Source organism: Drosophila montana, unplaced genomic scaffold, assembly GCF_035044405.1.
Source record: "Drosophila montana isolate Dmon_TW-CO22-7 unplaced genomic scaffold, ASM3504440v1 contig_3200_1, whole genome shotgun sequence".
Lineage (NCBI taxonomy): Eukaryota > Metazoa > Arthropoda > Insecta > Diptera > Drosophilidae > Drosophila > Drosophila montana.
The window spans coordinates 592727-607977 of NW_026998080.1; the positions used below are offsets into that span (position 1 = coordinate 592727).

The window sequence follows — 15251 nt, forward strand, 5'->3', positions numbered from 1 at the left end:
TGGGGTAAGATTTTGACATGAATTTCGACTCAAAAATATGTATTGAGATTTGAATGCAGGGTTAATCTAGAGGGAAATCCATGAACAAAAGGCCAAACCTCGTGAAAATCTGATGAGATTTGACCGAGTTATGGGAGTGGGAAATTTTGACCCATGTCTATATACGAATCTTGGGGTAAGATTTTTCCATGAATTTCGACTACAAAATATGTTTTCAGATTTGAATGGAGGATTAATTAAAAGGGAAAACCACGAACAAATAGCCTAACCTCGTGGAAATCGGATGAGATTTGACCTAGTTATGGGGGTGGGAATCCTATCTGCCTATCGGCCTATCTTCCCATAGTTTTAGGTGGATTGAATCTATGAACCTTAAAAAAAAAAGAACGATCGCAGTATAATCACAACAGTTTAGACTAAGGAAAAGACAGCGAAACTATTTACATTTCTGTTCAACAATAAACAAATTAAAGATCTGGAACAGAGTATCTCAACAAATCTTATTTATAGTAATCAAACTTTTCTTAAGACTGAGCAACAGGGTAGCTTCCAGTCGAGCACTCTCCACTTGAGAATTTTATTTTACTTTATATGCATTTCTAGAGGTTTTCTTTTGTGACCGCCTGGTTTTTGCACGCATTTATACACTCGTATAGTGCAGCTCTTATGTTACATTTAGATTTGCATTTTTATTTAGCGCATAAGTGCAGTCGAGCTGGGCCCCCGACGGCTCGCCTGCTTCATAAAGAATGCATTCTTTTTGTTTCAGCTCATGCATTCATTATGGCTATGGCTAAGACGAGGCGCGTCCGTCGCCTTCTTGTGCTTGGCTGAGTTGCGATTTTTATTCCCTTTGTTGGGCTTTGCTGCAAATTCACATGATTTGTCAGTGGAATTGGCCCAGAAGTGGGGCGTCTGGCTGACAGCTGAAGGTCAGCTTAAAGATTGTTGCAAAACGCTTGACAAAACATCTGAATGAACAACTTAAGCCCGAGCTGGGCAGGCAGGCTCAGCTGTTAAATTGAAACACCTCTTAAATGGCATTTATAATTGAGCACATTTCACACGTACCTCCAATGAAAATCCCTTTGAAAAGCTGCACAAAATAAAATGCAGCACACATAATTAAATAAACGTCAACGGGAAAATATTTGTTGGTAGTGCGATTGCTGTGTTTAAGCCGCACACGCCGTGCGCGCCTGTTGCTGTCAGTTGAGGGCCGCAAGGACAGGCCATAACGGACAGCAAAAGGACACACACAAACACACACATACACACACAGAGAGAGAGAGAGAGAGAGAGAGAGAGAGAGAGAGAGAGAGAGAGAGAGAGAAATGTCCTGCAAGAGCAGCTTAAAGCGTCGTATAGTGCCAATAATTGCGTTTACTTTGAAAGTGAACTCGAGTAAGCACTTCAGACAGTTCAACGCAGAACTGAACAAAAGAGAACTTATAAACACTTAGCTGCCATCAAATAATAACATTTATCTTAAGATTTACGCTCTAAGAGCATGGTTACATTATAAGGGGTTTAAAGTAAGAATAGTTATTTCACATATTCCAATTGGGACCAGATTTATTTCAATTATAAACTTACTTATATATAAACAATTCAACTAATCATACTTAAATTATACTTAAATTCAACTTTACAAACTAACTTAACTAACTTTAAATATACTAAAAGGATTACTGATTAAGCAATTTTGAAATAAATTTTACCAGATGACAGCCCAGCAGCAAAAAGCTGCCCCCACTTGAAACTATCCCTCAAGCAGTCAAGATCCAATTTTAAATAAATTTAAAATTATTAGTTGATTTTAGAATTATTATTCATTGAGTTAAATAGTTAAAGGGTTATTTGTAAATAATCGCCAAGGTCAAAGTAAAAATCGGTTTAGCTTATATATTATATGAACTTCGCGAATCCATCTGGATGACAATGTGAAGGCGTCGCTTAGCATGCCACAGGCTAGCATGAGACGAATTTTAATGGAGCAACCTGCCGAGTGCCTCCTCTAGTTTTCTATTGTCAAACACAACCATAGGCAAAACCGGTTCCCCTGATAAATACGACAATCGCGAGCATTCGCGACACCGCGTTGCCTCTCCAGTCAGTATGACTCTCAACATAAGTCTACGGCCGGCTCTCAGATAACACTTATCAAGCTCCTTTACACGGCAAAGCGCTCTTCCAAAATGTTCAGTGTAAACATGAACAGCCAAAAAATTGCTTAGTCATGCTGATATATACATTAACTAACTAATAATGCGCAGTCAACCAAACACAATTTCTGAATAAAATAGCCAGCGGTTGTCCTAACGGAGCTCAGTGTCTTTCGAAGAGTCGCTAGAACCAAATCACAAAATGTTATTTCTTATATATTTGGTAATCGCGATATCAGCTTTGGTGGTGTATCTGCTGCACCGCAACATGAACTACTGGAAGAGCCGGGGAATACCTCAAGATCCCCCGCATCCGATCTATGGAAATTTGGTCGGATTCAGAAAGACTAGCGTATTACATAATGCATTGAACGAATACTACAACAAATTCCGAAAGACGGGTCACCCGTTTGTGGGTTTTACCTTTGTTCAAAAGCAGAGCGCATTCATAATGGATATCAAATTGGCAAAGAATGTTTTGATTAAGGATTTCACGAACTTTGCCGATCGTGGACAGTTCCACAATGAACGCGACGACCCACTCACTGGGCATCTCTTCAATTTGGATGGCAAACGTTGGAGAGAGATGCGACAGAAGCTTTCGCCCACTTTTACTTCTGGCAAGATGAAGTTCATGTTCCCGTCTGTTATCAAAGTGTCCGAGGAATTCGTTAAGGTTATGCAGGAGGAAGTCCCAGCTAAGTCTGGAGGCGATATCATCGAAATTAAGGATCTGATGGCTCGGTTTACTACCGATGTCATAGGCACATGTGCCTTTGGTATTGAGTGCAACACCCTGCGCACACCCATATCTGACTTCCGAAAAATGGGACAAAAGTCCTTCACTCAGTTGCGACATGGAGCTTTCCTAACCGCATTTCAGTTCAGTTTTCCCAATGTCGCCCGAAAACTCCGTATGCGCTTGATTCCCGAAGATGTTCACCAGTTCTTTATGGGATTGGTTCAGGAAACAATAGCGTACAGAGAGAAGGAAAAAATCAAGCGGAACGACTTTATGGAGATGCTCATCGAGCTGAAGCAGAAGGGCAGCTTTACAATGGACAACGGCGAAGTAGTCACAGGATTGGACGTTGGTGAGCTGGCTGCCCAAGTCTTTGTCTTCTATTTGGCGGGCTTTGAGACCTCCTCATCAACCATGACCTATGGTCTATATGAGCTGGCCCAGCATACCGATATTCAGGATAAATTAAGAGAAGATATTAAGGATGTTCTGCAACAACATGATGGAAAACTGACCTACGAAAGCATTAAAGCTATGCGATACTTGGATCAAGTTATTTCAGGTGAGCTCGAAAAAAAAACCTGTGTTCATGGGGTTTTTAACTATCTTGAACTTTTACCTCAACAGAAACTCTTCGTCTGTACACTATTATACCTTTCCTCGAACGCAAGGCCCAGAATGATTATGTTGTTCCTGGGCATCCAAAATACGTCATAGAGAAGGGCACTCAGGTTATAATACCAGCTGCTGCCTACCATAGGGACGAAGATTTGTATCCGGATCCCGAGAAATTCGATCCGGACCGTTTCTCTGCCGAGCAAGTGGCAGCTCGTGACTCGGTTGAGTGGCTGCCATTCGGCGATGGTCCCAGAAATTGTGTGGGCATGCGTTTTGGCCAAATGCAAACACGTATTGGCCTGGCCCAGCTGATAACGAACTTCAAGTTTTCGGTGTGTGACAAAACTGATATTCCGCTCATCTATGATCCCAAATCGTTTGTTCTGGGCACAATCGGCGGCATATATCTGCGTGTGGAGCGTGTTAAGAATTAAAAAAAAAACTGTCAGCGATGTTGTTTTTATATGAGTTGTAACGATGCTGTCATAGTTGTTGGAGTTTGTATAATTACATACACTCATTTGTATAAAAAGCACCTGTTTGCCTTTATATGTACATACACGTATATAAAGAATCAAGCTTACCCGTAAAACTTGATTTGATTTTCATTTACCATAATATTTAGCGGTTATTATTTATGAAGTATCAAAATATAGAAACCCAATTAAACCCTGAAGTATGTGCTAAAACTAAGCAGAGTACGCGTTGATCGCGTCATTGGTCATTTATCACTTTGGCCAAGTTTGAGACTAATGCTCAATGAATTTGTCAATCAGTTTATGATTCATGTAAAGAACAAAATAGTTCATAAATAATATATATGACACAGTAGTTGCATTTTTTCAAATTGAATCAGCATCAAATCAATATCAAGTAGCCGCCGCATTGGCTTCCTGGCCCCCTCTGTAAATGTCAGACGTCTTCTGCAATTCGCGTGGTTGTCTCCATGTCAAACAATCAGCGTGAACGCATATGTCGTGAGGGCGAAAATCAATCAGCATTTCGAGCGATGAACTTGTCAGGCAACAAGTTGAACGAATGTCACATCTGTTGCCGCCCTTCATTACATATCCTGACAATTTTCAGCCACAAATCTGACAGCGTATCCTTCGGCTGTAAAAGCAACAAAAAAAAAAAGATTGTTTGGCAGCTAATTATTTGCTCTGTCGCGCAGTGCCCAAAAATAGATACTGTTTGAAATTGCCAAAAATGTCGAAAGTTGTGAATTTAAAATTAGACAGATGTCCAATGCCCCAACGACAGTGCCTGAAACTGCGACCTAAACACAAGCTAAGTCGATTTGGTTTTGGTTAATTAAGCGGCAACATGAGAGAAATAAACTTAAGTATGCAGCTTTAATCTTAAAGAGAAGCTGATTGCATATTGCTTTAAACAATTTACTTATTTATTAATATTAAAGCTCTATTGTAAAGCTTAAGTAAAATGGATGCTAATTTTAATTACATAAAGCTAAAATTAAAGCTGATAAACTGCTTAAACTAGAAACAATTAGTTTAAACGAAGTTTAAAGCTTGAAATAAGCTGAATTGCATATTTTTTGTGTTTAAGCTTTAATGCGCTTTCAGAAGTTTGTTCGAGTGCAGGGGCTTTCTTGATGAGCTTTCCGGCTAAATCGAGCTATATTGCAAAGCTTTCAAAGCTCTCCGTTTAAGCTGGCCCTTATTTATATCCTAGACTCGAATAGTGTTAAAATAAATGCATATTAAATATAGCTAGTTGGGTGTGAAGCAAGTTTTATATAAGAACCTCTACGCCTTCGGCATAAATGATCAATAAATACAGCCCGATAAGCTTTCAGATTTAATGTGCTTTCAAACGAAATGTCCTTTGGCTTCGAAGCACACAGGCTGATTATGATTTGCTCAATGATTGGGCGTATCAGCGAAGGCAACCGGAAGGAAGGCAACTTCAATTTGCCTGCCTGACTGGATGACTGGCTGACTAGCTGGCGCATGCAATTGACAAAATACTTACCACGAAACGTAAACGCAAACGCACACGCACAACAAATTTTTATATTTTATACTCGTTTTATATGTTTTTTTTTCATATTGTTATTGACGAAGCTAACGCCATCCAATTTGAACAACAAGTGTGTGTGCGTGCGTGTGTATTCATTTATATTCGTAAAGCCAATCCTCGTGAATTCTGATGAGATTTGACCCAGTTATGGTGGTGGAAATTTTGACCCATGTCTATATACGAATCTTGGATAAGATTTTGACATGAATTTCGACTCAAAAATATGTATTGAGATTTGAATGCAGGGTTAATCTAGAGGGAAATCCATGAACAAAAGGCCAAACCTCGTGAAAATCTGATGAGATTTGACCGAGTTATGGGAGTGGGAAATTTTGACCCATGTCTATATACGAATCTTGGGGTAAGATTTTGACATGAATTTCGACTCAAAAATATGTATTGAGATTTGAATGCAGGGTTAATCTAGAGGGAAATCCATGAACAAAAGGCCAAACCTCGTGAAAATCTGATGAGATTTGACCGAGTTATGGGAGTGGGAAATTTTGACCCATGTCTATATACGAATCTTGGGGTAAGATTTTTCCATGAATTTCGACTACAAAATATGTTTTCAGATTTGAATGGAGGATTAATTAAAAGGGAAAACCACGAACAAATAGCCTAACCTCGTGGAAATCGGATGAGATTTGACCTAGTTATGGGGGTGGGAATCCTATCTGCCTATCGGCCTATCTTCCCATAGTTTTAGGTGGATTGAATCTATGAACCTTAAAAAAAAAAGAACGATCGCAGTATAATCACAACAGTTTAGACTAAGGAAAAGACAGCGAAACTATTTACATTTCTGTTCAACAATAAACAAATTAAAGATCTGGAACAGAGTATCTCAACAAATCTTATTTATAGTAATCAAACTTTTCTTAAGACTGAGCAACAGGGTAGCTTCCAGTCGAGCACTCTCCACTTGAGAATTTTATTTTACTTTATATGCATTTCTAGAGGTTTTCTTTTGTGACCGCCTGGTTTTTGCACGCATTTATACACTCGTATAGTGCAGCTCTTATGTTACATTTAGATTTGCATTTTTATTTAGCGCATAAGTGCAGTCGAGCTGGGCCCCCGACGGCTCGCCTGCTTCATAAAGAATGCATTCTTTTTGTTTCAGCCCATGCATTCATTATGGCTATGGCTAAGACGAGGCGCGTCCGTCGCCTTCTTGTGCTTGGCTGAGTTGCGTTTTGTATTCCCTTTGTTGGGCTTTGCTGCAAATTCACATGATTTGTCAGTGGAAATGGCTCAGAAGTGGGGCGTCTGGCTGACAGCTGAAGGTCAGCTTAAAGATTGTTACAAAACGCTTGACAAACCATCTGAATGAACAACGTAAGCCCGAGCTGGACAGGCAGGGTCAGCTGTTAAATTGAAACACCTCTTAAATGGCATTTATAATTGAGCACATTTCACACGTACCTCCAATGAAAATCCCTTTGAAAAGCTGCACAAAATAAAATGCAGCACACATAATTAAATAAACGTCAACGGGAAAATATTTGTTGGTAGTGCGATTGCTGTGTTTAAGCCGCACACGCCGTGCGCGCCTGTTGCTGTCAGTTGAGGGCCGCAAGGACAGGCCATAACGGACAGCAAAAGGACACACACAAACACACACATACACACACAGAGAGAGAGAGAGAGAGAGAGAGAGAGAAATGTCCTGCAAGAGCAGCTTAAAGCGTCGTATAGTGCCAATAATTGCGTTTACTTTGAAAGTGAACTCGAGTAAGTACTTCAGACGCAGAACTGAACAAAAGAGAACTTATAAACACTTAGCTGTCATCAAATAATAACATTTATCTCAAGATTTACGCTCTAAGAGCATGGTTACATTATAAATGGCTTAAAGCAAGAAAAGCTATTCGATCTGTTCCAATTAGAACCAGATTTATTTCAATTATAAACTTACTTATAAATAAATATGTTTGATAATTCAACAAATTATACTTAAATTATACTTAAATACACCTTCACAAAGAAACTTAACTAACTTTTTATATACTAAAAGGATTATTGATAAGGCAAATTTTAAGAAATTTTAACAGAGGATTAAATATTTACCAGATTTAATTGTTAGTGTACTTTTGAATTATGATTACCTAACTTAAGTGTTGAGAGGCTTTATAATAGCCAAGGTTAACTATTACCCAAGTGCTATTCCGTTTCAAAATCGGTTTAGTTTTTAGATTGTTATGAACTTCGCGAATCCATCTGGATGACAATGTGAAGGCGTCGCTTAGCATGCCACAGGCTAGCATGAGACGAATTTTAATGGAGCAACCTGCCGAGTGCCTCCTCTAGTTTTTTATTGTCAAACACAACCATAGGCAAAACCGGTTCCCCTGATAAATACGACAATCGCGAGCATTCGCGACACCGCGTTGCCTCTCCAGTCAGTATGACTCTCAACATAAGTCTACGGCCGGCTCTCAGATAACACTTATCAAGCTCCTTTACACGGCAAAGCGCTCTTCCAAAATGTTCAGTGTAAACATGAACAGCCAAAAAATTGCTTAGTCATGCTGATATATACATTAACTAACTAATAATGCGCAGTCAACCAAACACAATTTCTGAATAAAATAGCCAGCGGTTGTCCTAACGGAGCTCAGTATCTTTCGAAGAGTCGCAAGAAACAAATCACAAAATGTTATTTCTTATATATTTGGTAATTGCGATATCAGCTTTGGTGGTGTATCTGCTGCACCGCAACATGAACTACTGGAAGAGCCGGGGAATAGCTCAAGAGCCCCCGCATCCGATTTATGGAAATTTGGTCGGATTCAGAAAGAATCGCATAATACATAATGCTTTGAACGAATACTACAACAAATTCCGAAAGACGGGTCACCCGTTTGTGGGTTTTAGCTTTATTCAAAGGCAGAGCGCATTCATAATGGATATCAAATTGGCAAAGAATATTTTGATTAAGGATTTCACGAACTTTGCCGATCGTGGACAGTTCCACAATGAACGCGACGACCCACTCACTGGGCATCTCTTCAATTTGGATGGCAAACGTTGGAGAGAGATGCGACAGAAGCTTTCGCCCACTTTTACTTCTGGCAAGATGAAGTTCATGTTCCCGTCTGTTATCAAAGTGTCCGAGGAATTCGTTAAGGTTATGCAGGAGGAAGTCCCAGCTAAGTCTGGAGGCGATATCATCGAAATTAAGGATCTGATGGCTCGGTTTACTACCGATGTCATAGGCACATGTGCCTTTGGTATTGAGTGCAACACCCTGCGCACACCCATATCTGACTTCCGAAAAATGGGACAAAAGTCCTTCACTGAGATGCGACATGGAATTTTCCTAACCGCATTTAGCTTCAGTTTTCCCAATGTCGCCCGAAAACTCCGTATGCGGATGATTCCCGAAGATGTTCACCAGTTCTTTATGGGATTGGTTCAGGAAACAATAGCGTACAGAGAGAAGGAAAAAATCAAGCGGAACGACTTTATGGAGATGCTCATCGAGCTGAAGCAGAAGGGCAGCTTTACAATGGACAACGGCGAAGTAGTCACAGGATTGGACGTTGGTGAGCTGGCTGCCCAAGTCTTTGTCTTCTATTTGGCGGGCTTTGAGACCTCCTCATCAACCATGACCTATGGTCTATATGAGCTGGCCCAGCATACCGATATTCAGGATAAATTAAGAGAAGATATTAAGGATGTTCTGCAACAACATGATGGAAAACTGACCTACGAAAGCATTAAAGCTATGCGATACTTGGATCAAGTTATTTCAGGTGAGCTCAAATAAACTAGAGTTCATGGGTTTATTAACTATCTTGAACTTTTACCTAAACAGAAACTCTTCGCCTATACACTATTGTGCCTTTCCTCGAACGCAAGGCCCAGAATGATTATGTTGTTCCTGGGCATCCAAAATACGTCATAGAGAAGGGCACTCAGGTTATAATACCAGCTGCTGCCTACCATAGGGACGAAGATTTGTATCCGGATCCCGAGAAATTCGATCCGGACCGTTTCTCTGCCGAGCAAGTGGCAGCTCGTGACTCGGTTGAGTGGCTGCCATTCGGCGATGGTCCCAGAAATTGTGTGGGCATGCGTTTTGGCCAAATGCAAACACGTATTGGCCTGGCCCAGCTGATAACGAACTTCAAGTTTTCGGTGTGTGACAAAACTGATATTCCGCTCATCTATGATCCCAAATCGTTTGTTCTGGGCACAATCGGCGGCATATATCTGCGTGTGGAGCGTGTTAAGAATTAAAAAAAAAACTGTCAGCGATGTTGTTTTTATATGAGTTGTAACGATGCTGTCATAGTTGTTGGAGTTTGTATAATTACATACACTCATTTGTATAAAAAGCACCTGTTTGCCTTTATATGTACATACACGTATATAAAGAATCAAGCTTACCCGTAAAACTTGATTTGATTTTCATTTACCATAATATTTAGCGGTTATTATTTATGAAGTATCAAAATATAGAAAAAAAATTAAACCCTGAAGTATTTGCTAAAACTAAGCAGAGTACGCGTTGATCTACTTTTTTTATTGAGCTACATTATAATGGGTAACTCGACTTTTAAAAAACTCGTTGTTTATATGTATATATACCCTATAAAAATGCTTAACAAGGGTATATGTATTTATACGTTTGCATGGAACATGCAACAGGCAACATGCATTTTAAGTCTCATTCTGACAATTACATTTTGTTGATTTGCAAAAGTTTCGTTTTTTAATAGTTTGAAATTATTTAATAAATTTATAAATAAAAAATTTTTTGCTAATATTTGGGAAAATCTTGAAAAATCAAAAATAGTTTTCTGCAGCTTTTTTTATCGAGTGGAATTAAGAGGTAATCTGTGTTTCATCAAAACGTAGACAAAAATTCGCAGTTTTGAGCGCCAAAAAAATCGGCTCTCCATTCCGGTTTTCTCTCTTTAGCTAAATTCGTCAGCAAAACTCAAAACAAAAATTTGCAAAGTTAACATTAAGAAGATTTAAGCTTGAAATGATATGCGACTCTTTGATAACAAGCATCTGGAAGAAATGGAAAGAAGGAAATGAATTTCACAGACAGATGCCCTACTATCTCCCACACTAAGCTTTTGCGGATTAATATATTCACAAACAGATATCGTAGTCACATTAAACCAGAGAGAATAAAATACAGGCGGGTTGGCTCGACTGCGCTCAGTGTTTGACCAGAAGCCATTGAGAGCTGAACACAAAATGTTGTTGTTTCTTGTATATTTGCTGATCGGTTTATCAGCTTTGGTTGCATATTTTTTGCACCACAACATGAACTATTGGAAGATCCGCGGAATACCCCAAGATGCACCGCATCCGCTCTATGGAAATCTGACTGGTTTCAGAAAGAATCGTGTGCTTCACGATATTGTGGAGGAATATTACAACAAATTCCGAAAGACGGGTCACCCGTTTGTGGGCTTCAACTTTCTGCAAAGGCGCAGTGCATTCATTATGGATATCAAATTGGCAAAGAATGTTTTGATTAAGGATTTCACAAACTTTGCCGATCGTGGACAGTTCCACAATGAACGCGACGACCCACTCACTGGACATCTCTTCAATTTGGATGGCAAACGTTGGAGGGAGATGCGACAGAAGCTTTCGCCCACTTTTACTTCTGGCAAGATGAAGTTCATGTTCCCAACTGTCATCAAAGTGTCCGAGGAATTCGTTGAGGTTATGCTGGAAGAAGTCCCAGCCGAATCTGGAGGTGCTGTCATTGAAATCAAAGATCTGATGGCTCGGTTTACAACCGATGTCATAGGCACATGTGCCTTTGGAATTGAGTGCAATACCCTGCGCACTCCCGAAACCGACTTCCGTAAAATGGCACGTAAAGCCCTCGTCGAGTTGCGACACGGTCCGTTGCTGACGGCCTTCCACTTCAGTTTTCCCAATTTGGCACGCAAACTGCGAATGCGCATGATACCTGATGATGTTCATGAGTTCTTTATGGGACTGGTTCAGGAAACAATAGCGTACAGAGAGAAGGAAAATATCAAGCGGAACGACTTTATGGAGATGCTCATCGAGCTGAAGCAGAAGGGTAGCTTTACAATGGACAACGGCGAAGTAGTCGCAGGATTGGATGTTGGTGAGCTTGCTGCCCAAGTCTTTGTCTTCTATATGGCCGGCTTCGAGACCTCTTCATCAACCATGAGCTATTGTCTATATGAGCTGGCCCAGCATATCGATATTCAGGGCAGGTTAAGGGAAGACATTCAAAATATTCTGCAGCAATATGATGGTAAACTGACCTATGAAAGTATTTTAGCCATGCGATACTTGGATCAGGTTATTTCAGGTGAGCTGAAAGACAACTCAAATGTTGAAAGCAAGTTTAACTACCCTCTGCACTTGCTTCAACAGAAACCCTCCGCCTATATACTATTGTGCCTTTTCTCGAACGCAAGGCTCTAAATGATTATGTTGTTGCTGGACATCCAAAATACGTCATAGAAAAGGGCACACAGGTCATACTGCCTGCAGCTGCCTATCATCGGGATGAAGACTTTTATCCGGATCCCGAGAAATTCGATCCGGACCGTTTCTCTGCCGAGCAAGTGGCAGCTCGTGACTCGGTTGAGTGGCTGCCATTCGGCGATGGTCCCAGAAATTGTGTGGGAATGCGTTTTGGCCAAATGCAAACACGTGTTGGCCTGGCCCAGCTAATAAGGAACTTTAAGTTTTCGGTGTGTGACAAAACTGATATACCGCTCATCTATGATCCCAAATCGTTTGTTCTGGGCACAATCGGCGGCATTTACCTGCGTGTTGAGCGAGTTTAGCTGGAAATATGTAAACTAGCTAAGCTCTGTGCTGTGTTTTCAAATGCTTGAATTGAAAACATAGATTAGCAAACATGTTTGCCTTTGTATGTACTTTTTTGAATGGGTATGTTATTAACAAACATATAATTAAATGGAGTAATGAAGCACTAAGAGGTTCTCCTGGCTCGGGACCAGTGAATACCCTCTGTGCAGCGTTAAATTAATAAAAAGATATATAATAAATGAACTAGCTAGAAATAACTTTTTTCATTGTATTTATAATCTTTTTACCACTTGCCAAATCTGAGACCTGATAGCAAATTGTTTCATAATAGTTTTAATACGCCGAACCTATTGAAATGGGTACAAGGGTATAATGTTTTTGTGAAAATGTATGTAACTGGCAGAAGGAATCTTTTTCAACTCTTTAAAGTATATATATTCTTGATAAGCATCAAAAGCCGAGTCGATCCAGCCAGGTCCGTCTGTCCGTCCGTCCGCATGTATGAACACTAGGGTATCAGAACCTATAACAACTGGAGAATGAAATTTTGAACGTAGGCACTCCTAGGGACCGCGCAGTACAAATTTTTTCCGATATTCGATAACAACAATCGATAAAAATAGTTATCGAAATACTGATTTTAAGCAAATCTCTTAGGGTTCAATGTAGCTTCCAGAATAGTATATACAGATTTAATATATTTCATTCAATAGCTACCCACTCCCTTCCCTAGGACAAACTGCATTTTGTGTTGGTTAAACAATGCACAGGGTATCCCAAAGTGGCGCATCCCGACTAGAGTACACTTATTATTCCAGTCATTATCAAATGTTTATCATATGCTTACATTGTTGATACCGAATATCAGCACCGTTAAAAAATTACCAAGCATTTATTTAATTTCACGGACGGAAAATAGAAAATTCTCTTTAATATAAAGCTTTGAGTCTAAAATCTTGATAAGCTTTTTAATCTGAACTGCAAGCTTATCACACAAAATTCTCGGTATTCGGTATTCAGCTACAAAATACAATAGGCATATTCGACTTGTACTGATTGATATGCCAGCTACAGTAAGAAGATAAGGCTGTGTAAAGTTTAAAGAACTCAGCTCTACTAAAATCCGGGATTGCATAGAACTTACTTTTTGAACAGCAACAAATAGCAAAGTAGAGTAAAAAACTTTTATTATTTTAAACACTGTCTCGCTTACTTAATCTGTATACAAATTTCTTTTCTTTTCAATCAGTTTTTTATTCCATTATTTTTTTTTATTTTGCTGGTTGAGCAAAAACTTTTCCAAAGAGATAAAATTTCTTTTCGTTTGACGGTTTATCTGTTCAGCGTTTTACGCTTCAACTATTTTGGTTATTTACATTCGAATTGGCACTGAATGATTTAAAGGAAAGCTGCCAAACTATTTTATACGAGGTCTTGCTCTGCCCGGAATACTCCCACATGTGCATAGTTTTCATCGCATTAAATTCCAGGCACCAGGCGAGTTCCTTACAATCAATATCCTCCCCAAAACACATACATCAGCATTTACATAGTTGAGGTCGGGCACTTGCTTTTGTGGGTTATGTAAATAGTTCTTGGGAAGGTAGCACAAATTTTCTTTGGCTGCGAACTTTTTCACAGCTTAAAGGCAAACACTTTGCACGAAGCTTAATGAAAATCTTTTTTATATGTAGGTCGCGTATGCGTAAGATTAATCATACTATATAAAATTCTTGTAACACACATTAAAATTGTATTTTAATTATGCATGACAAGATAAAAAGTTTTTTTTTTATCTAATGTCATCACAACATGCAACTCGTGGAAAATGAGGCTGTGTAAAGAACTGAAAACTGCATAAAACTTTTTCTCTATCTAAAGGCGTGGAAAAATTCTATTAAATGTGCCATTTTCTAACGGGGCAACAGAAAATGTCATTAAAAATAGTTTCACACGTTTTGCGGTGCTCAAATTAAAATTATACACTTTAATCATTTAATGATCGCGTTAAAAATTAATTTTAATAAAAAAAAATATAGGTTTCATTATATATTTATTTACTTTTAAGGCAATAGATTATTTTTTTCATATTTTTCGATCTGAAAAAAGTTAACTTAACTTAACTTTGCTGATATAAGTAATATCATATCTATTTCAGTATTTTAAGAGGGTATTAAAATTTTGTCATGAAATGTGTAACACAAAGAAGCAGACCCGATAAAGTTCTTTTTATTAATTTCTAATATACAATATTGATAAAACATCAGAATTCAGACCAAAATTCAACATTAGAAGGGAACTGGAAATTAGTTCATTAATCTGCTGTAACTTGTAGATACTAATTTAGTCAAGCTTTATGTAAGGAATCTTTTATTTCATGGTTCATAAAAAGAACTGTAATTTGTTATATTCAATTTATAATAGTGTAAAATATAGATACAAGCCACAAAACATTAACCACAATTAAAAGGAGAGAAATACACAACCGGAAAAGCAAAAAATAAAAACAAAAAAATTAACAAATTATTAAATAACGCTGCATTTAATAGGCTGAATAAAACGCAAACATATCCACATTCCATTCATGTGCAACAAAATTCAATGTAAAATTATTTCGCGTTGCTTATGCAGATAATTTGAATGGACTGCGAATTGCGAGTATCTTACGGATACACGCAATTCGGCTCATAAAATGCTTTAGCCTCTGCTTACTCATTGTGAGCAGTCATTGACTTGTTTTGGCAAAGCCTCTTTTTGTGCTCCACCTTCACTGAAACTGGCTAAAATCAAATTAATTACTAGTCTCAAGCATGGATTGTTGTTGGATTTTGTTTTGTTTTGTTTTTTGTTGAACTCATAAAGCACTTGCCGCTTGAAGAGTGAAAAAC

At 38.8% G+C, this 15251-nt stretch overlaps 4 protein-coding genes across 5 annotated transcripts in view; 3 read left to right on the forward strand and 1 right to left on the reverse strand.

Annotated features, from left to right (window-relative positions):
- LOC135432415 (uncharacterized) overlaps positions 1-15251 on the reverse strand; it is an 86683-nt gene that overhangs the window by 41965 nt on the left and 29467 nt on the right. The gene's annotated exons all lie outside the window — the stretch shown is intronic.
- The window catches only part of Epac (Exchange protein directly activated by cAMP), a 66826-nt gene that overhangs the window by 26040 nt on the left and 25535 nt on the right, over positions 1-15251 (forward strand). The window lies entirely within an intron of this gene.
- LOC135432412 (cytochrome P450 6a2-like) lies at positions 2328-3973 on the forward strand. The gene is made up of 2 exons (XM_064688113.1): positions 2328-3469; positions 3535-3973. Exons 1-2 carry the CDS (start codon positions 2368-2370, stop codon positions 3957-3959), a joined length of 1527 nt encoding a protein of 508 aa, XP_064544183.1. The 5' UTR covers positions 2328-2367; the 3' UTR covers positions 3960-3973.
- On the forward strand, positions 8193-12424 carry LOC135432356 (uncharacterized). The gene is made up of 4 exons (XM_064688022.1): positions 8193-9329; positions 9392-9814; positions 10730-11893; positions 11959-12424. Exons 1-4 carry the CDS (start codon positions 8228-8230, stop codon positions 12375-12377), a joined length of 3108 nt encoding a protein of 1035 aa, XP_064544092.1. The 5' UTR covers positions 8193-8227; the 3' UTR covers positions 12378-12424.

Bases quoted from the DNA above. Each gene is read 5' to 3' on its own strand.
- LOC135432412 (XM_064688113.1), top strand. From the start codon at position 2,368: ATGTTATTTCTTATATATTTGGTAATCGCGATATCAGCTTTGGTGGTG. The intron at 3,470-3,534 runs GTGAGCTCGAAA...TTACCTCAACAG, and splicing joins CTTGGATCAAGTTATTTCAG to AAACTCTTCGTCTGTACACT.
- LOC135432356 (XM_064688022.1), top strand. From the start codon at position 8,228: ATGTTATTTCTTATATATTTGGTAATTGCGATATCAGCTTTGGTGGTG. The intron at 9,330-9,391 runs GTGAGCTCAAAT...TTACCTAAACAG, and splicing joins CTTGGATCAAGTTATTTCAG to AAACTCTTCGCCTATACACT. The intron at 11,894-11,958 runs GTGAGCTGAAAG...TTGCTTCAACAG, and splicing joins CTTGGATCAGGTTATTTCAG to AAACCCTCCGCCTATATACT.